Raw genomic sequence first — 22,551 nt, forward strand, 5'->3', positions numbered from 1 at the left:
TTATCTTATCTTACTACTGACAGTGCTGTCATCATTGTGACTCCTCCTGCCAAAGAATTGCTTTAAATGGTTGCCTTACCTTTGTTATCACACCCTATGATTTCTGCATTTGGTTTCAACAACTGTTGTGATACTTTCAGCAGAACACTCAACTCATAAATAAAAAACAAAAAACCCCAAACAAACGCTTGAATTATTTTTCATGGGACTAACACAATGGATTGGATAATTCGTGCTACACTGTTCTCATCAGGTAAGACAATTTTTGTGCCTTCTGATTTTTCACTCTGTAATAATTAGAGATGGCACGATACCACTTTTTAATGTTCGATACCGATTCCGATATCATAAATTTGGATATCTGCTGATACCGATAGGAATCCAATATAGCGTAGTTTGTAATCAATAAAACCATTTTTTATAAATATCTTGCTGCATTTTGTATAAGTTCACACTCAAGTTTTGAAAAACAAGAGACTGAAGCTATTCTGTTATACCTGTATGCAAAAAATATACTCCACCCAAAACATTTTGAAGTTCAGCAACACTGATCAATCTAATAAATTTAAACCTACACCATCCTCCCTATTCTGGTATTTTAAAGAGTACTTACCCACCTAACTAATAGGGTTGCCAACTCCCAGCAAAAATATTAGGGAACCCCCCCGCTCTTAATTGATGTAAACTTTAATTTAATGCAAGTGTAAAACAAATGCACAGAAATCAATTATTTTTCTACAATAATTAAATAGATTCAACATCTTTCTTCAGCAGAATTGCAGACTGCACAGATGGTACCTTCCCAAAGGAAAAAGAACTATAGCTTACTAGGGTGTATATTAGACTTATTAGTTACTATATACAGTAATGGATTTCTATACATTTAATCAGATGACCACTTTTGTTGTAAGATTCAGACAATTATTTATTCAAAGTTTTTAAATGACATAACAAAGAAAAATATTTCTTTGTGCCCCCCTTTCCCTGTTAATGCCCAACCTGGCCCCCGACAAAACTTTGCTAGACCCGCCCCTGCACAGTTACCAGCCGTCAGCTATGTAGAAAAGGATCCTGGTGTTATTTGTCTCTCAGAAACAGTTCATAACTTCCCTTCAACTCATTCATTTCACCTAAAAGGTAAACCTGTTTCTCGATCACCTGCTCAGCTCTGATGATTCAGTAAGGACATCTCCTGGTTTCATCTTCATGTTTCCCTCTCACCACATATCCAAACCGATATCATGACCAGCAGCTTTTACAGCTGTGGCTCCAGCAAACATCAGCTGATACTAGAAAGTATTATTAAATAAACTCTTAAGAACAGCTGATCACACTTAAACGTGCTGCTGGTGGGCGATAAACAAACAAGAGAGACGGGACTTGCGGCAGAAAAGCTGATCAGCTGATCATTGATCAGTTTCACGTTTGAAGTAATAACAGGAGAGGGAGGGGGAGTGAATGAGAGAAGTAGATGCAACTGTGCAGCAAAGACAGAATAACTTTGTGTCTGTTTTTTAATTCTACCTGACAATACGGGACAAATTGCTTCCTTTTCACCTCAATATGGAACTCCGATGGTCAGTCCAGCTGTGGCTCAATATATCAGTTGTTAAGCTTAACGTGGAAATACTAGGCAAACATTCAGGGATGAACTTACACACTTGCTTTACTTCTCTGGGATAGTTTTCGCCAAGATGAAATGGACAGGTCTGGCAGACAACAGCCGCTCTATCACGTGACACATACTGCTCCAATGCGCCGAGCTGGGTTATGCCAAGTAGCACGTTTTGTGAGGTGATTTTGTGATACTTCAGATCGGATCACATTTTTTATTTCTCTCCGATATCCGATCCAGTAATTTAGGTCAGTATCGGACCGATACGGATACATAATATCGGATCGGTCCATGTCTAGTAATAATAAATGTGTGCAAATATGGGACGGCTATCTGCAGATGCAGAGATGTCTATTAACACATAGTTAGTGAGAAAGGTGACTGGAAAGGAAAAACTCAGTGCATCATGGGAATTCCCTGGCAGCCTACGTCTATCGCAGCATAACTAAGGGAGGATACAGGGTCACCTGGTCCAGCCCTAACTATATGCTTTACCAAAGAGGAAAGTTTTAAGCCTAATCTTCAAAGTAGAGATAGTGTCTGTCTCCCGAATCCAAACTGGAAGCTGGTTCCACAGAAGAGGGGCCTAAAAACTGAAGGCTCTCCCTCCCATTCTACTTTTAAATACTCTAGGAACAACAAGTAGGCCTGCAGAGCGAGAGCGAAGTGCTCTAATAGAGTGATATGGTACCATAATGTCATTAAGATAAGATGGGGCCTGATTATTTAAGACCTTGTATGTGAGGAGCAGGATTTTGAATTCAATTCTGGATTTAACAGGAAGCCAATGAAGGGAAGCCAAAACAGGAGAAATATGCTCTCTCTTTCTAGTCCCTGTCAGTACTCTTGCTGCAGCATTTTGGATTAACTGAAGGCTTTTCAGGGACTTCCTGATAATAATGAATTACAGTAGTCCAGCCTAGAAGTAATAAATGCATGAACTAGTTTTGAGAGGTGAGTCCACTGTCAGAGGCTATAAGAAGATCATCTGTAACCTTCACTAAAGCGGTTTTTGTGCTGTGATGAGCTCTGAAACCTGACTGAAACTCTTCAAATAAGCCATTCCTCTGCAGATGATCTGTTAGCTGTTTGACAACTACTCTTTCAAGGATTTTTGATATGAAAGGAAGGTTAGAAAGGAAATACATACAACACAGCAACATTCTTAATAAGAAAAACTGTAGTAGCCAAAACTAACATGGACTATAAATCATTTAGTGAAATAATATCCAGAAATACTTTAGTGATGGTCATTACTGTATTTATATTTTAGCCTCTGCTAACACAAATTAAATGTGCTATTAGCTCAGTTAGCTTCTAGCTGTAAATAGCATCATTTTTTTGTTGTTGAAATTCACTGATTGAAAAAGTCTTTAATAAATAGTTTTACTGAAACAAACTAAATGCTTGATTATAAACCATTAAAAAAATGGTGAAACTGGATTTAAGATACATAGATAATAAATTTATCATATTTGCCTGACTACCTTGTGCAGGGCTACAAAAAACAGGACTTTTTGCACCACGGTGACGTCATACATACTTCATCCATCCAACGTATTCATGACCCTGCACTCACCTTTGCTACAGGTGGTTATTTTTTAAATTCTTTGTTTTAATTTTTTAATGCTTGTTTTATTTTATTTTTTAATTGAACAATAGTATATATTCAGATAAAAATACACCTGAAATATATAAATGCACATAATGAAAAACGCAAACAAGTGAAGAAGTACATTTTTTCTTTAACTGATGTTGAAAATATCAAGACTTGTGACAATAAGGAAAAGCAGAACTTGAGGGCGTACCACTGTTACGAAATGTATTTCGTATAGGTTTGAAATAGGTTTCACAAAACTTTGAAATCATGACACTGTCATTGTTGAATACTGTGACATGAAGCAGGAAACAAAAAAGCGTTAGCACTATGTGATGTATTGACTGCTCTTAGCATGTCCATAAAAGGAAGGCTTTATTTGTGTGGCAAAAATAAACAACCGGGCAGCTGTAGGATCGCAACAATACAAGATTTTTACTGGACAGTAGTCATAGCATGGATCATAGAATGGGTGTGGCACGTATTGATGAATCTGACAGACAGTTCAAGAGGAAAGAGGAATATGCACGCCAGTAAAATTTTCTACACAATTCAATCTTTAGTACTGCAAAATAAGCAAATGTATACAGTATATTAATAGTTTTTCATACTGTAGCATAGCAACAACATTTTTTCTCGAAAGTTTTAAGTGTCAATATTTTATTTTTGACAGATGGAGTAAGACATAAGAATCAAAGACACAAAACTAATTCCATAATAAAATCTTAAGTATGTTTTTTAAGTGAATAATTACCTGCCAGTATGTTCAAATCTAGTATCTGACTTTGGTGCTCTCTAGTGTTAACTAAGGAAAGCTGTGACTGGATTCAAGAGGTGGAAAGTAACACAAAGACTGTATGGAGTTCCTCATATGTGATTAGAATTAGAGATAATATAACCACGTTATCATCTTTTACAGAGACTTTAAATAAAATTACTGCTGTTCTTCATTCTTCTTTAATCCTCAGTGTTAAATGCTGCACTTTGTTTCAATATTGATCCCGTGGCTTGGAAGGCCCTGAATAACTCTGCTGCTGGTTTTGGGTACCAGGTGGTTCAAAGACAATCAGAGTAAGTTACAACATACATTGTTATGTTGGATGTCGATCTATAACTGCAGGTTTAACAATCATTTCTGTTAAGGCCCACAGTAATAGGCAAACAAGGATATAATACTTCTTAACAGGAAACATATGGGGTTTATTTAACCACAGTTTGCACTCTAGACTTCATCACTGTCTGAATTTATTTCCTCAGTTTGCTCGTCAGTGCTCCCCTTGAACAGTATTCACAAAATGGAAGAGGGAAAGTATATAGCTGCACCATGTCTTCCCCAAACTGCCAAAATATCCAAATTGAAGGTAGGTAACCAAATGTGATGAAACTCTGACAGTAACCATGTTGACATCAAAGAAATTCGCTAGCACAGAAACTTGTTTAACTCAAATCACAATAAGTAAATATCTTAGTAAGTAACATTGAGACTTGATGAAGTAAAATAAGCAAAGAAGTCAATGTTATTAATAATGTTATTGTTAAAATGTTTCTTTTGTAATTATTTAAAACTTTAAAATGAAGCAATAGTGAAACTGAATCCTATTTGCATTGGTATTAAAGCTGCCTGCTTTACATCCTGGTTTACAGTGGAGAGAAGTTTCGAGGTCTAACACTTGTCATATCAAATGGGGAAGTGTTTCAGTCATGGTTCTTTGCAGTCATCGATTTAAGTCTTGTTTTCTTCCTTTCAATTGCCTTTTATTAGTATTTAAATTTTCAATACACTTTCAATACAGCACCAGATTTTGCAGTCAACATGTCTCTTGGTCTGACAATGAAAAGTGATCGCACGAACCAAAACACTGTGGTGAGTTACTGAACTGCAGACACTATGAGAACTTTGTTAAAAGCACTGAGGATCAACATCCTCTGTCCTTATATGTCTTGTTATTGTTGCATGAAGGTCATCCCATGAAAAACCAGTTTGCCTCCCATCTGTCCTTCACAGAATCAGGGTTTACAATAACTTCAGCATATTCAATGAAGTAGAAGTCAATGCAAAATTTTGTCTCTTTAATTTGAATATGTGTTTCTTTTTAATTCAAGTTTTACATATTTAAGCTGCATTAAAAACTAAATGTGTTTATAAGCCCGAAAACTTAAAAAGGTTTGAGGAAAAATGTTATTTAAAAACATGTATGCGCTGAAAGTTTTTACACACCCCATATACTTTGGTAATAGCATTCAGGGACACATTTGAATGGCTTTAAATAGACTGAAGTTATTTTTTAAAATCTACATATTCTGCTGGATCGTGGGAGATTTTTTTTTTCAGTTTTGTTTGATTTTATAACCGATGTTTATGGGACTTTATGGGAACTTGACTTTGTCTCCTCTCAGGTGTGTGGTCCAACCATTCCAAGGGACTGCAAAAGTATCACCATGTACAACGGTGTGTGCTTTCACATGGACCGATCCAATAGATTTGGACCACCTGTACCTTCTTCTCCAGACGGTAACAATAAATGGAGTTTGTGAAAACGTGCCCTTAATAATTAGAGTCCTGGTGCCTCCTTAATAAAAATCTCTTGCATTTTTACTTGAACATAGTCTTACAATCATTTATATTTGTGCTTGTATAATCTCAAATCAACTGAAACTGTCTCAAGACTTCCCTTATATATTCCAGCAATTAAGGGTTAATCAGAAACAGTAAATAGAAAATTACGTTTGTGAGATGTGATTACTCATGGATTAATATAAGTATAAGTTGTATGATTTGTTGATTATTTTCTTTTTTGTTTACAGTTTTCCCCTCTAAGCCTTATTTCAGATTGTCTGTTTGGATTAATTGTATTGTAGTTTTATCCAAAGAGCTTTTCTGGACTGATTTGCCCTGAATCCATCAACACTGAAACAAATGCTGGTAAAATTTGAGCTAGCCAAGATTAAATCTACAGCATAAAAACGTATTTAATTCTAATGATCAGAATTTTTTTGAGAAGGTCTCTTTAATTATTCAGAATGAAATAACCATATCTGCATGTAAAATGAAAGTGTTATTTGAAAAACATGGTTGGCCTGGCCTGGTTGTTTGGGTTATGCAATGCATGACAAAATGCAAGAAGACTACAGACACACAAAGGGGAAAGAAATCAGAAGGAGACCGAGAAGTTTACTTCCCTCTAAAGCTACTTACGACTTCTTTAAAGCTCCGTATGCAAATAAGTAATGTATTATGGTTTTCCTGGAGAAAATAATTTGTGTTGCTGTGTGTTACATTACGGTGTATTCCTGTTACATAAGAACAACGTAAACATGAGGCTACTGTCGCTCACACTAACACAAATTCCAACCCTAACAAGAACATACAGTACAGAGGGTCTTTCTTTTAGTGTTGTAAGTTTGAAAACAATGCTGTATACACTCATCTTTAACACCATTCTGGGTTGATTCAAAGCGTTGTGTTAACATGCTGTCTGTACAGATGTTTGCAAAAAAAGGAAGAAAATTAAAGTAATTAGAACTGAATGCCAAAATCAAGGCTACAAATAACTAAATTAGCTTAATAACAAAATTAGGCTTCTATAAGCATTTTTAAGACTCATTTAACCAAATTTAATCTCTTAATCTTAATTTCTTCTTTTAAAAGACTAATTGTCTAAATATGTGGGTATTCATAGTCGATTTGTTAAAATGTTAAAATTCACCTAAAATAATCAATTTCAATTCATCTCTTTGATAGTGTGCCCGACACAAGTAGACATTGCTTTTCTGTTGGATGGTTCAGGCAGCGTATCTATCTCTGATTTTCAAACAATGACGAAGTTTGTGGAAGATCTAATCCAGTCATTTCTGTCAGTTGATGCACAGGTAAGACACTGTACTTACCTGTCAGTCATATCGTATTACAGACACAAATAGTTTCACCTGCTTTTCATTTATCTCCATAAAACAGGGCTATTTTATATTTTTTGAACATTGTTTCTCCCTTTCTTCAGTTTTCTGTTTCCCAGTTTTCCTCGTTACCTCGGGTTCATTTTTATTTCAAGAAATTTTCCTCATCTGGATCACTAAAGACTGACATCAATGGAATCACACAGCTGGGGGGATCAACTCATACAGCTAGAGCCATCAGACATGTTGTGTAAGGGTTGCAATGATATTACTGAAGCACTACAGTTAAATCATCTGGGCAGACTTCCTGTGCAGATAATTTCTTTTTGAGACTGACCATACTAAAAACTGTATTGACTGATGCAAAAATTGCAAAAATACTAAAATGTCCATGAGCAATAATACAAAACAGATGGATGCATGCCAAAATAATAATCATTCATGCAATTTACTCTATGATCAAAACGTGCACTGTAAAAACATGTTTTATGTTGAAATTAGATTTGTTTATTTTTAATTTGACAGAAACAATGTTTTCACACCACAAAGAGGTTCCAGACCAGATGTGAAGAAAGTCTTGATAGTAATTACTGATGGACAATCTAATGACCGGTATGACCTGGGAAATGCAGCACAGCTGGCAGGGAATCAAAACATTGTTCGATTTGCGATTGGGGTAAGTACTTCCATTATTTAAACCTGCATAATGTTTAAAATTTATACTAATAATGTGTTTTGGTTATTTATTAGACTACAGTCACATGATCCTACAGTATATGGAGCAAAGTAATGAGCCACCTACACACCTCCAGAAACCATGGAAATCTGGGCCATACCATTACACTGATTTTACACTATTGTTAATGTTAATTTGTCCTCTATTGGGTTTCTTCACTGGCTTACTGTAAAATCCAGGATTGAATTCAAAATCCTGCTCCTCACAAACAAGGTCTTAAATAATCAGGCCCCATCTTATCTTAATGACCTTATAGTACCATATCACCCCATTGGAGAACTTTGCTCTCGCACTGCAGGCCTACTTGTTCTTCCTAGATTGGGAGAACTAGAATGGGAGGGAGAGCCTTCAGTTTTCAGGCCCCTCTTCTGTGGAACCAGCTTCCAGTTTGGATTCGAGAGACAGACACTATCCCTACTTTCAAGATTAGGCTTAAAACTTTCCTTTTTGCTAAAGCATATAGTTAGGGCTGGATCAGGTGACCCTGAATCTTCCCTTAGTTATGCTGCAATAGATGTAGGCTGCTGGGGATTCCCATGATGCATTGATTATTTCTTTTTCAGTCACCTTTCTCACTCACTATGTGTTAATAGACATCTCTGCATCTGCATGGCAGATAGCCGTCCCTTCCTGATCCTGGTTCTGCTGGAGGTTTCTTCCTGTTAAAAGGGAGTTTTTCCTTCTCAAAGTGCTTGCTCATCGGGGGTCATATGGTTGTTGGTTTTTTCTCTGTATGTATCATTGTAGGGTCTTCCTTACAATATAAAGCGCCTTGAGGCGATGGCTGTTATGATTTGGCGCTGTATAAATAAAATTAAATTGAATTGAACTGGACGAGGAGCTGCATTTACACTCCCAGCATTTACAGCTATTCATTGAATATTCAGGAGTGGTATCTAATTACAGTACCATGCTCAAATTTCAATAAATAAAAAGCTAAATTAATAATGGAAACATGGACTGTATTAATCTTTGTATTAAACTGTATTAAAGTTTTAATAAAATCAGTAAATAATTTTGCATGAAAATGTAAACACATGTTTTAAACAACCCTAGGTGGGGAATGCATTTATTCAGCCTGAAGCAAAAAAAGAACTACGCACCATTGCATCGTCTCCCTCAGACAATCATGTGTTTCAAGTGCAGAACTTCAACGCACTTGAAATAATCCGGCAGAGTTTGCAGGACAAAATTTTTTCCATTGAAGGTAAATCATATATTTAACATTTAGCAAGCTTTGATAAAATTTCTGTAAATGTTACATTGCATTATTGTATCATTGCTTGAGGCTAAAGGTCGATTTTACGAAGTATTAGTGAAATGAAAAATAACTATTGAGGCACCTTTATAATAAACAGATATCATTACAGTAAATTACTGGTGTAATGTGCTGTATTGTGTCTATCAATAAACCTTTATATATTTTATATTTTTACAGGATCTCAAACCGGTGGAGTCTCTCTGAAAATGGAAATGTCTCAAGAGGGATTCAGTGCAGTTTATGTGCCCGAGGTAATTAAAACTACCTGAAACTCACCAGACAGTCTAGTCATAGAAAGAGAGATTCACACACTTTTTATAAAAACAAGAGTCCAGATTTTAAAGGTAAAATAAATTGTATATAAAATGTATTTTCTGTCTACATTGTAGGGAATTCAAATGTCTATTGTTGGTGCAAACCAGTGGAAGGGAGGCTACGTGCAATACACAACTGGAGGGGAGAAGCTGAAAACATATGAGGATGTGTCTTTGGAGCCTGACAGTTATCTTGGTAAGAATATTACAGCTTTAACAATCTAACTCATACACATGTAATCATGTATATACACAGCTCTGCTGTAATTCTTTCACACAAATACGTATATAAGATTTTACATCTATCTTCTCTTTTTGCCTACCTAAATTCTAGGTTACTCCATGGCAACTGCTAAAACCCAGAGTGGTTCCCTGACAATTGTTGGTGCTCCAAGATATAAACACAGAGGAGCTGTGGTCGCTGTTAACAGAGAAAGCTTTGAAAATCAAAAGATTGAGCCCTTGGCATCACAGGTATGTATTTACAAGAAGACAAAACTGAATGGGATTATAAACTGGTAGTAAATACTTTCTTAAATACAAATTGTTTTAATTTGGCTTTATGTGATTATTTCCATCAATAATGTGTTTCTTACACAGTATCAGACTGGTGAATATTTCGGGGCAGAGGTGTGTGCCATGGACATAAATAATGATGACATCACTGATCTAATCTTTATATCAGCCCCAATGTACACGGAGCCTGATAGAGAGGGAAGAGTTTATGTTTGCAGACTAACTGTTTTGGTAAATAAAAGTTTTATCCACTTCAATTAAATGAATTAGTTTATTTGTCAACTTCCCTAATGATCATATAATATTCACTCTCCTGCTTTTAGTTTGTGGAGTGTAATTTTGATGATCCATTAGTACTAAGAGGACGTGCAGCTGTCAAAGGAAGGTTTGGCTCTTCTCTTGCTGTACTGCCTGATCTAAACTCAGATGGATTCATGGATTTGTCAGTTGGAGCACCTTTCGAGAATAATGGTGAAGGCAGCATCTACATATTCCATAGTGAAGGAGGAGGAAGAATCAGTCCTACTTACTCACAGGTACACAACATCGAGGAATTCACAAAGATGACTAAACGTATTTATCAATATACAATCTGCAGCTTAACTAATTAAAATGTTTTCATGTACACAGAGAATTACTGGCTCTGAGGTCCAGTCAGGACTGAAGTTCTTTGGCCTGTCAATCAGTCAGTCGTCTTTTGACCAGAGCGGTGATGAACTGCCTGACTTAGCGGTGGGTTCAAAGGGTAAAGTTGTTTTACTGAGGTAAGTCACAGTCCAGATAGTCCAGTCATGCATTATAGTTATTTGTGGTAATTCCACCATTGTTGTTAATTTGCAATCTTAACAAATCTTAGGCAAATTTGAAAGGTCACCATAATAAGAACTGCACATTGGTTATATATCAATAAATTTATTATAAATGAATGAGTCATTCATTATAAGGGATTTATGATTTTTTTAAGAAATACAGATTGAGGGTAAAACTGTTGTCCAGAAGCATTAGAAACAAACAAAAGATAAACTGGAAGCTAGGACTAAGAAACTTGGAATTAACGACTAGGAGTGAACATGGAACAAAAGAAAAGAAAAGAGCACACACAGCAGACGGAGATGACATGACAAAGATCGAAGGGAGACTGAGGACTTAAATACATGGGATTATGAGAGGATGCGCAACAGATGGAAGAACAGCTGAAACTAGTTACACACTACCAGCACATGAGAAGTATACAGGACAAGAGACTGTCAAAATAAAAGGGGAAGTAACAACACTGAGAAACAGACTAAGATGCATGAACTTGAAATTAGGATTGGGAGTAATCTAGCAAGGGGACACAACAGACCAGGGTAACAGGAGGGAACATAAAACACAGGGACAAAAGATAAACAAACATGGTAAGAGGTACCTAAAGACTAGACCACAAAACTAAGACCACAAAATACAAATATTACACAAAGCAGAAACAAAACTAAAACAGCCAAAACCAGGAACGTAAACTGAACTGTAGAATATTAAATAAGATAGAATCAAAATGTCCAAATACATAAACACAGGATCATGGCAAAAAGTTTATGGAGTAAAAAGGATTAGACATTTTTTTCAAATTATTTTACCACATGATGAAAAATGCTCTGCTGATTTAAAAAAAGCAATAAATGTGTGAAACTGTAACTTTGTTCATACAGAAATGGAAATGCATGCAATATCAAAAATGTTTTCATACAATACCATGTGTTTCAGCACTGCTGACATGATCAAATAGGTATCATTTACTCCACCCATTAATACTATGAAGTTACACCACTGGCACACAAGAGTGATGGTGATGGGAAATAGGTCTATGTTGATGTACACCTACATAAATATTCCATTAAAAAGCATTCATGATTTATAATTCATTATTCCATAAATCATCATCTATCATTTAAAAGATTTCAGGACTATTAGGTGTCTCAAAATGTTTGAGCTGTAGTTGTTCATATGAAATGTTAGGACAAAGGAAAGATTAGAGTGAAGTCTTGTTACTAATTCAGGTCAGAACAAAAAGTCAAATCTTGTTCACATGTGTTTTCCTACTTTCTAGATCAAGACCCATAGTAATGGTTGAAGCTGAGGTGTCATTCAGCCCAATCCAAATCCCTACTCAGAATGTAGACTGCTCAAAACCACTGGAGAACACAGCTGAAATTTGCTTTACCATGAGCAGAGTGTCTACAGTCAACACAGGTTCATCATTCTGGGTTTTTCTGAACTACAAAGCCACTGCCCAGCAATTTAATGTTTTCTAAATGTATGTAAATTGCAGCACTGAAATCAAACACTGATTTATTCCAGCTCAAGCAAGGATTAATTACACTTTAACACTGGATGCCACTCGCAAACCTCCAAGCAACCGGGCATATTTTGGTGGGAAACGAGAGCAGTCAGGATCACTTACTGTGGACTTAATAAGAAAAAATTGCTCAACTGTGAAGTTCCTTGTTGAGGTAAAACCAAATAATAAACATCAGAAATTTTGTTTTTAAGAGTCATCCAACACTGAATCTAAACTCAGCACTCATCTCTTCTTGCAGGCGTGTCCAGAAGATGCTCTCAATTCACTTTCCAATGAGCTCAAATTCAATTTTGATGGTCTGCCCTCAAACACAAATCTCAGACCAAGCCTTGCCCAGCAGGCTCAAACAGCAACCATTCATCCTGTAAGTAACCTTTATAGGTACTTTATTAACCAGATATCTGAGGGCAGTCTTTATAAAATTATTTTCCTCAATTGTGTTTTTTATTGGCATGCACTTGAAGAATACCTTCTGGAGAGATTTCAATTGAAGTACATGCATCAACATCACTGCATTGGAATCCCACTGCAATAAATGCAAGCTGCTTTCCAGAATATTATTAGGAATTTTATTCCCAGTACCAACAGCAGGCACAGCTACATATTTGGGGTCATCACTCAAAAAAAGTTGCATATTAGAAATTAATCGTTATTTTTCTTAAAAGTAATCCAATATGCTACAAAATTACTAAGTTTATTACACTGATCATTACATTATTTTCTTGTTACTCCATGAAATGACCCAAAATGCATTGTCTCATAATTATAAGTAAATAATATAAATCTTAGGCTACAGTCTGACACGCCAATGCAATCCCTATCCCAATGAGAAAACACATATGATCTCTCCTTTAGTGTTTACATATAAACACAAGAGATTTTGAAATGGTTGCCACAGTGATTCTCCTTTATAAACATTAATGGATAGAAATGGAGGCTTCGAGCTCGACTGCTAATCACTTCCTTTCTTACCTGACTGGGCTCTGGCAGCTGGGCTGGGCTCCTCTCTTGGCTAGTTTTTTTGCTAGCATGCTGTCTGCGAAGATGCTTCCAATAATCCAATTCGTGTTAGCTGAGCAAACAGCTGCTGTTTCTGTCCTGGATGCAGTTTGCATTTTACCATTGCAGTCTTCTCCTCATGTGCAATAAAAAATAAAAGTAATGTCCATATTTCTACTGTAGATCACTCAACTATTTCCCTCCTCCCGCACACAAACTGAAATGAGCTAAATTTAGCACAAGTGCGCAGGAAGAAAACCAATTTTCTTTGAGATTTTTCCCTTTCTGTCCAACCAACCAGCAGATAACTAAAGGAAACTTTGCAACACTAGTAACAATATAATTGTAACTGAAGTGTAATTAAATTCACTACTGTAGCACATCACATTATTGCATTACTGAAAAATACAAGGCTACTTTTTACTTTATGTTGCACCCGGCCTTTGGGTAGAACACACAAATTGTTTGCTAGATGCATCTGTAAAACGTTTACATTTATTCTGTGAATAATGTGTAATATAAATGTTTTTGACATCAAACTCTCTTCCACAGTTAGGGTTTGAGATCAACTGTGGAACTGACAACAAATGTGTTGATAACCTGAAAGTGGATTTCAACTTCACCAGGTGAGGCAGAATTACAAAACTTTGTTTAGCTTTGCTTGTGTTTTTAGTCACTTGCTAGGTTTCATAAGTTGTACACTCGAAACACACTTAAAACTTCAAGTTTGAAGCACATAGATATTTTGGGTTTGACAGTCTCCATAATTTTATAAAAGAGACAACAATGATAACACACACACACACACAATGGTGGTAGTATGTGATTGAGAGATTACCACGACATATTAAGATTAAAGAAACAAACCCAACAATGGCAGGGAATATTTATTTCAAAATTATACCAATCCCCAAGAAGGCATTGAGGTTCTCTAAACCTTGGACAGGGTCATGAATACTGGACCCAGAAGCAGACTCAACACAAATTTAGCAGCGAACTATATACATTTTATTTCTTTTGTGAGAAAACAATAGCAAACTCTGAAAGTGAAAGTTAAACTCAGGCCTGAGGAAACAGGAGCAAATATGGAGGTGAGTGCGGAGAGAAGCTGTGATTGGGACCTTGGGAAACCTGAAACAGAAGAGGAAACAATTACTTAGCTGCAGGGAAGCAGAGGAGAGAGAGCAAAGCAGGATAATGATGCTGCGTGCTTACTGTCAGAGCCAGACCGCGGAGCTTGAAGGGGGAAAACGTTTGTGAGAGAATCTAGAGGGATGAAGTTACAGAGACTGTTATCCAGCGTGCAGGGCAGGCAGGTAGGACCACTGAGAGTGGCTGAACGGAGCAGCAGGCCGTACTGGTTGATGTAGTCATCCTGTGATTGCCTGTGGATGGAATTCAAGTGCGATGCTGGTGGCCCTGCCCAAGGGTGTAACCGAAGAGCCATCCAGAAACATCCAACGCAATGCTCCCACAAACCATGACAGGCAGAAACATGGCTCAAATCATTGAGAAGTTGGTTTATTGACAGTTATTAAAGAAACATGAAATCAGTGAAAGGCAACGAGCAAGGCTGGGTATACTTGTATGACCGTGGTTTGGTTTTCCCAGCTAGATGAGAGGGTTGCTTTCCTACACCATTGGGTTTGAAAACACATCTGACTGTCAGTGTATCAGTGTGTCAGCTTTCTTGAAGTCCCTGTATGGGGTGGTTGAAGATGCCTCTCCTGGGGACTAACCAACTAATGCTGAAGGGTATGCTCCAAGGGACCACACTCTTCAGCCTCCCCTGGAAGGTGAAAAGTAGAGCTCATCTATTAGTTGAACTGTGGATCCAGGAAAAAAAAAATGCTGTTGTTCTCATAATCATGGAACACCGGACCAGCTCTTGACCCAAGTGAGGTTGTGTGAAAGTGTAATGGGACCAATGGGTCCAACCAGTCTACATATGCTTTGGAGAACTATTGGAGAAGGCATTGATGCGCATCCCTTGGGGAATCTTATGGGGGTTTGGTTTGGCTGCTACTGCTACAGGCCATTCAGTCCCTGTACAACCATAAGAGTAGTATGCCAGACCGGTTCCTGGTGAGCATTGAGCTCTTCTAGGACTGTCCTTTGCTACCAATTCTGTTCACAACTTTTATGACCTCATCAGGTGATGACCTCCAGTGTACACTATGGTGGTTTGCAGTTGAGTGTGAAGCAGATGAAATGAGAATCAACATCAGAAGTCTGAGACCATGGGCCTCAGCTGAAACAGTGGGGGTGTGCTCACTTTGTGTTAGGGGCAAGTAATGGGAGAGTGGAGAGGGATATTGACAGGCGGATTGACATGGCAACTGCAGTGATGTGGATGCTGTACTGGTCTGTTGTAGCAAAAAATCTATTTCCCACCCATCACCTATGGCTGTGAGGTCTGGGAATTGCCCAAAAGGATACGGCAGAAATTAGCTTTCTCTAAAAGAGAATGACTTCTGCAGAGTCATTTGAGAGGATATCAGAGTAGAGCTGCTACTCCTCTCCACTGAAAAGAACCAGTTGAGGTGGGTCAGCATCTGACTAAGACACCTAGAGACATCCATTCTGATTACTAGAGATTACTAGAGAGCGCTTATTTGACCTGGGAATGCTTTGATGTCCCACTGGATGAGCTAAAGGAGCTGGCTGAGAGAAAGAACTCAGGGCATTTCTGCCTAGACAGAGGCCTCCATGATCCAAACCTGGATAAGAGTCCGAAAATCAATGGATGGTAATTAGGGGTGGGTTTTGATAATCGATTTATTGATTTAAAATCGATTCTGGCTTTGATAACGTGATATCGATTCATTAAAATCCTGAATCGATTTTTTAATATAAATTTATTTTGCCCGACACGCCAGAATCTCAGGTTAAACCTCACAAAATTTCGACAACCACCAAACAGCTAAACAGTAAATGAGAGCAGGTACATGTATTCTGCGCAAAGACGCAAACACAAAGCGTGGACCCGCTGACGGATCAGAAGCAGTGAGATGTCGCTTTTCTCACCTGACTGCACGGGCAGGGTCGGGGCTGAAAGCTGTCTACCGTTGTTTACAGCGCTGTCGGCCGCTGTTTTTTTTCCCTTTTAGTTACTTCCGAGAAGAAAACCTAATTTCTGCCGTTCAACAGGCTACTGAACAAATTTAAACTTTTACAATTATGCAAAATGCAAAACACTCAGCAGTGTCTCTAATAAAACCGCTGTAACTTCAGAGGTAATGTTCATATGTTGATTAATGGTTTTCTTTCATTTTTGATGTACTGCAGAATATTTGTATAAAATCCCAGGCCAGGAAAATCACCTTCATGTTTTTCTGTGTTTTATCTTCAGCTACTTTGACACAAAGGCATCTGCTGTGATGCTCACACCTTTGATAAAGTCTTGCGAGTCTCAGCTTTCTTATTACAGATACAAAAATATGTAAATGTTCTGATTTGAATTACAATATTTCTGACTGTCTGAGGCAAAATTTCCCATCCTCAAATTGAATTGAATCGAATCGTGGATCAAATCGATTCGGGACCTTGTGAATCTGAATCGAATCGATTCTAGAAATCAGTGATGATACCCAGCCCTAACGGTAATACCTTTTTTCATAATGCATCATCAGTTATTTTTTGTGTTTTATGATCACCAGCAAATGACAGCAAATTAAAATGATATAGGGAGCTTCCTCACTGCCAATATTGATGCATGATGGCGCCGGTGTGTGCGGCTTGCCATCTGTCTCTGTCAATTTTGTTTTTGGTTTTTTTTTTTTTTACAATTTGTGCCACCCAAATCAACTCGCGACTGGTATATGGTAATGCCAAAAACTTTTTGATCTTCAATATTTTCTGACTAATCAGCAAGGACAAACAACAGGGTATCCACCATCCCTGGCTGATGTTCCTGCTTACCTACTACGCGGAGCACTTCCTCCTGCTCTGACGCATCGTCGCAGACGCCGCGGTAAACGTGCTGGTCGGCTAGTGAAGCTTAAAGCCTGCCTTGCTTTTTCTCTAGCGGCTGCTCCAGTGGATTATAGTCTGTTCCATCACATCCCAAGGCGTCTCCTGGATCATGTTGCCCCTTGTCTGGTTCCTGTCGTAGGCTCGGGTGGACGTGAGCCTGCTCGCCAATGTTTTTCACGTCTTGGGCGTCGTGGAATAAACTTTGCGGTCAATAACTTGGGCTTCACAGACAACTTCTTCCCATACTCCAGTTCCAACGACGATGGCTTTAATAAATGCTCGGTCCATAGCAAGTAAAACGTTTGTCATAAACTATTTATTTTCTTCAAATGGTTTGGATCTCCTTTTTGTGACTGAGACATGGATGAAAATTGGTGAGTCTAGCTTCATTTCTGAACTATTGCCCTCTGACTGCTCATTTTTCAATGCTCCAAGGATATCGGGTAGAGGAGGAGGAATATTGACACTTTTTAAAAATAACTTTAATTGCAAGCAACTCCATGTACCGGTTCCCCCCTCCAGTTTTGAACTGTTGATGTTTGAACTGGGACGTCTTCAACCGGTTGTGTGTGCTGTAATCTACCGACCACCGAAGTTTAACAAAGACTTTTTAAATGACTTTTCATGTTTCTTGGCTGACATTGTGCCTAAATATGATCAGATTTTAATAGTTGGTGATTTTAATATTCATGTCTGTTGCTCTGATGGTCTGCTTGCTCAGGAGTTTTTAAATCTTATTCAGTCTTTTAACTTTGTACAGTCTGTACAAGGCCCTACACACCAGCAGGGGCACACTCTTGACCTGGTGTTATCGTGTGGTTTATCTGTTTATAATTTGGAAATTGGGGATTCTGTGTTTTCTGATCACAAACCTGTTTTATTTGACATTTCTCTTGTGCATGAGTTTAAAGCTCGCGCTCCACCCAGGCGCTGCCGAATCTTTAATTCTTCCACTGCTGCGCTCTTCTCCTCAACTTTTATAGAAAAAAAAAATGCTTTTATTGACCCTGAAATTAGTTTAGGACTTAGTCTGGATGAGCTACTTTTGCAGTTCCAAGAAACCTGTACTGAGACCCTAAACATTATGGCCCCATTAAAAGTTGAAAAGTGTTAAAGTTGAAAATTTCACCCCTATCTTGTGGGGTGCCCCAGGGCTCAATCCTTGGCCCTCTTCTTTTCTCATTATACCTGCTCCCTTTGGGGTCTATTTATAGAAAACATGAAATATCCTTTCACTGTTACGCAGACGACTGCCAAATTTATTTGCCTTTAGCACCAAATGACCCAGGCTCCATCCAAATCCTTTTAAACTGCCTTGAAGATGTCAAAGCTTGGATGGCTCTGAACTTTTTGAGTTTCAATGAGAGTAAAACGGAGGTGATTGTATTTAGACCGAATAATATTTCATGCAACCCGCTTGTAAATTATGGTTGGCTAGGGTCTTATATCAAGCAGCATGTGACAAACTTGGGAGTCATTATGGACTCAGATTTTAAATTGAACAAACATATTAATTCGGTATTGCAAAAAAGCTTTTTCCAGCTGAGGCAAATAGCAAAGCTGAAGCCAGTTTTGTCAAGACGTGACATGGAGAAGGTAATACATGCCTTTATTTCAACATGGCTTGACTATTGCAATGCACTTTATGTTGGAGTCAGCCAAGAGTCTCTCGCTCGTCTTCAGCTCGTTCAAAATGCTGCTGCCCACCTCTTAACTGGTACCCACAGGCATGATCATGTAACACCTATCCTGTCTTCTCTTCACTGGCTTCCTGTTCATCAGATAATTCATTTCAAAGTCCTAACACTGGTTTATAAATGCCTTAATGGTCTTGCTCCCCCATACCTTTCCGAGTTACTTCAGCCTTATATTCTTTCACGGGCCCTCAGATCAGCTGACCAGCTGCTGTTGGTTGTCCCAAAATCAAAGCTCAAATGCAGAGGAGAGCCAGCCTTTTCAATTATGGCCCCAAAACTTTGGAATACGCTGCCTTTAAATATTAGACAGGCATCTTGGTTTCCTGTTTTTAAAGCGCTTTTGAAAACACACCTTTTTTCGATAGCGTTCAGACTGGCGTGAGTTGATATTTGTATGTGTTGTGTTGACATTGATAGTTTATGTGTTTTATTATGTTTTATGTAAGTGTCAGTGGTTTTATCTTGTGTTTTGCACTGTGTTTTTGTACAGCACGTTGGGCAAACCTTTTGTTTTTAAATGTGCTATATAAATAAATTGGATTTGGATTTAAATATTAATATGTTAGTATTCAACACAGAGCTATACTATATTTAGCCTCCTACAAGTTCAGCATCACAGTGCAGTCTTGTTTTCTTCTTCCTTTATTCTTGTCCTCTGTCAGATCCTTAGAGGTTAAAGTGGGCATTGATGAGCTTTTGAATGTCACAGTCTCAGTGGAGAACAGAGGGGAAAACTCCTACAACAGCCGTGTTATTCTCACATACCCAGCTGGACTCTCCTACAGGAAGTTGACCATTCAGCAGGTAATGCGTCAGGATTGAGTCTGTGTCAGTTAATCATTGATTTGCTGCTCGCCCAATGCATCCGGCAGTCATTTTATTTTCTAATAAAGGGAAGAATTGAGTGCAATTCCTTGGACAGTGAAGATGGTTTATCCCGTGGAAGGACAGACTGTACTATTGACAAGCCAATTTTCAAGAGCAAAACTAAGGTTTGTTATTGTGGTATGATTTTGTCTGTTCACTTCTACACAGTTTAACAAAATGAGCAATCACCCTGATCTCTCTTCTTCAATTCAATCAAGGCTTTCTTCATTGTCTCATATGGTATCGAAACAAACACTCAACTAGAGAGGAAGATCTTTATCACTGCTAATGCCACCAGGTACTGTTCATTTAGTAGAGGTCCTTCTCATTTAAGCAATAACCCCACAGACACAGTACAAATCATTTCACTTCTTTCTTTCAGTGGAAATCAGGAGAACGCTACAACAAGTGAAATCTACAAAAAGAAATGGATTGATGTGAAATACAGCATTTTCATGACATTTGAAAAGTATGTGTTGTTCTGTTCTTTATAAAATATATAATTTTTTAAAGTAACAAAAATTGTTTTACACAGTAGGTATTTAATGTTTAAAATATATCTGTTTAGCTCCTTCAGTTACAGCAATTTCACTTTTGGGATGAATAATTTGCAGATACCAGTCCAACAATTAATCAAGGTAAAATGTAATAAAATATAATAAATATGACTGTGTGAATTAGACCTAACCATAATAGTGTTTGACTGCTTTTTCTTTACTCCCCGTGTTTTAGGTTACAAATGATATCAGAGCGTTTAATTTCACTGTGGTGATCAAGGTTCCAGTGAAGCTTGGTGAAAAAGAGATTTGGGTATTGAGCAGCCTACAGGTAATATATGTGTCAGAAGATCTAAAAATGGGTCAGATTTAGCTGCGTGATGGGTGAATGAAGTAAAAATAGGACCAATCACCCTGACATTATTTTAAATGTATTTCAGATTGTAGACTGTCAGACAGAAAATGATGAAGAACCAAGTGTCAAAGATTTTGTTCCACAGATACAAAAGGATAAAGTGGTGGTAAGTATCCGTATTTTTGCTACCTACCTGTTAAAACTGAACCATGGTACAGATTCAAAACATAACATTGTACTGAATCACAGATTTGTTTCATTCAGTCTTCTTTAAATCACCCACAGGACTGCTCTGTAGCCATGTGCAGAGTGTTCAAGTGCAACACATTCATGGGAAGACTGCAGAGTAGGACATACGAAATCTCTGGCAATCTCAGTTCAGGATGGATAGAGCAGGTAATTAAAGAATAGTTTTTTTTTTAATTGTTTCATTAATATTTGTTTTTAGAACTTGTCCGGAGTATGTATGAATACCTTGGTTAAATCTTCAGATATAACCATTTTACAGTTAAATCAAACAATACCTAATTTAGGCTTAACTCATTTCATGTTTTCTAAGATTGGACTTCAATCTGCCAAATTCCTCTTGACCAGTACAGCCACTGTGGATTATGACCAAAGCCAATACATCTACTTTTCAACAGTGTCTAACAACAATCCTCCTGTTCGCAAGGTGATTTAGCATTACTTTCTCTTGTTTGAGTTAGACAAGCGCTTGAATATCATCCACATTCTGTTACCTTATCTCTCAGATTATAGTCGAGGTAGAAGTATATCCTCAGACAAATTTCACCAAAGAGATTATAGGAGGATCCCTGGGAGGGTTGGCTTTTCTGGCTTTACTCACTGCTGGTCTGTATAAGGTGAAAGACTCTTCTTACAATTTTTCAACTCACCACACAGCTGTGAAAGATTTTTAGAGAATATGTCTAATTTTTTTTAACAAAGTTCAAGAGTTTATATTTACTCATGTAGTTATTTGCTTTAATTTTGAATGTAAGTCTAATGCATGATCTCTGCACTTTAATTTTTTCCCCTTGCACTCCTAGGCTGGGTTTTTCAAGAGTAAATATTCACAGATGATGAATGAAAACGCAGAGACCGATCAGGAACCGGGGACTGATGGAAATGAATCCCAAACAGAATAACAAAGCTCATATTTGTTGTTGTACATTTACTGTAAAGTTAAAACAAACATTAAACAAGTAAGGAAATTTGTGTTTGGTTGATTATCCCTTTGTTGTAACAGTTCTTCTTGGTAAAAAAATCTTATAGTGTGGGAAAGCATTTTTATAGCTGGAACAGTCTTCTGGTGTCTGCTCCAAGCATACCACATTTGACTGATCTGGATAGAGCTTTAGGGCAACCTAGTTTTCCGCATAACTAAGCTACATCAATATTTTGAGTGAGCCCCAGTACCATCTCCAATTTGAAGGCCAAGTTCCATATAGTGGGGGAGGTCAGAGACTGGCTGCAAAGAAGAAAACATCACAAGAAGACAATTTTCTCACCCTGCCAGGAACTGTAGACAGTAATCTACACCTCTGCAATCAAGGTTTGCAGGACAACTTGGTCAATGGCTCCCAACACAGACAATCTGGAAGGGATTGCACACAGCTAGTCTCATGGCATATCATGCCTGCACTTAGTTATCAGCCCTGTTTGCACTGGTATCTGCAACATGTGCACTAGAATCAAAACGTGGAGGGACGTAGTTTTCAGCAATGAGTCCAAATTCTGCCTACACCAGTTGGATCTTAGGATCAAAGTATGGAAAAGATTTCGACAACGCTATGAGAACACTGTGCTGATTTCTGTTGGAGGCAGTGTGATAGCGTGGTGCAGCATCTCCCTCACTGGAAAAAGCAGTGCTTGTCATCACTGGAGGTC

At 37.8% G+C, this 22,551-nt stretch overlaps 1 protein-coding gene across 2 annotated transcripts; it reads left to right on the forward strand.

Annotated features, from left to right (window-relative positions):
- Positions 1-158: 158 nt before the first annotated feature.
- On the forward strand, positions 159-21,875 carry LOC146512788 (integrin alpha-M-like). Of its 2 annotated transcripts, none has more exons than XM_085170792.1 (30): positions 159-253; positions 4,181-4,283; positions 4,470-4,573; positions 5,006-5,076; positions 5,610-5,724; positions 6,955-7,082; positions 7,211-7,356; positions 7,632-7,782; positions 8,899-9,049; positions 9,281-9,354; positions 9,493-9,613; positions 9,752-9,891; positions 10,018-10,164; positions 10,257-10,469; positions 10,564-10,697; positions 12,020-12,162; positions 12,271-12,422; positions 12,510-12,635; positions 13,823-13,896; positions 19,605-19,746; positions 19,836-19,934; positions 20,028-20,107; positions 20,192-20,278; positions 20,378-20,447; positions 20,542-20,637; positions 20,747-20,827; positions 20,947-21,057; positions 21,221-21,334; positions 21,414-21,524; positions 21,711-21,875. In XM_085170792.1, exons 1-30 carry the CDS (start codon positions 217-219, stop codon positions 21,807-21,809), a joined length of 3,420 nt encoding a protein of 1,139 aa, XP_085026918.1. In that variant the 5' UTR covers positions 159-216; the 3' UTR covers positions 21,810-21,875. The 2 variants fall into 2 exon arrangements, with proteins under 2 accessions (XP_085026918.1, XP_085026919.1); XM_085170793.1 differs by lacking the exon at positions 159-253 and adding an exon at positions 3,114-3,205.
- The last annotated feature ends 676 nt before the right edge of the window (positions 21,876-22,551 follow it).

The sequence above is a fragment of the Neolamprologus multifasciatus genome, chromosome 8, assembly GCF_963576455.1.
Source record: "Neolamprologus multifasciatus chromosome 8, fNeoMul1.2, whole genome shotgun sequence".
NCBI classification, from domain to species: Eukaryota; Metazoa; Chordata; class Actinopteri; order Cichliformes; family Cichlidae; genus Neolamprologus; species Neolamprologus multifasciatus.

Coding starts and splice junctions, on each gene's coding strand:
- LOC146512788 (XM_085170792.1), top strand. CDS start 217: ATGGATTGGATAATTCGTGCTACACTGTTCTCATCAG. Junction 4,574..5,005: donor CCAAAATATCCAAATTGAAG/GTAGGTAACCAA, acceptor CTTTCAATACAG/CACCAGATTTTGCAGTCAAC. Junction 21,525..21,710: donor TCACTGCTGGTCTGTATAAG/GTGAAAGACTCT, acceptor TTGCACTCCTAG/GCTGGGTTTTTCAAGAGTAA.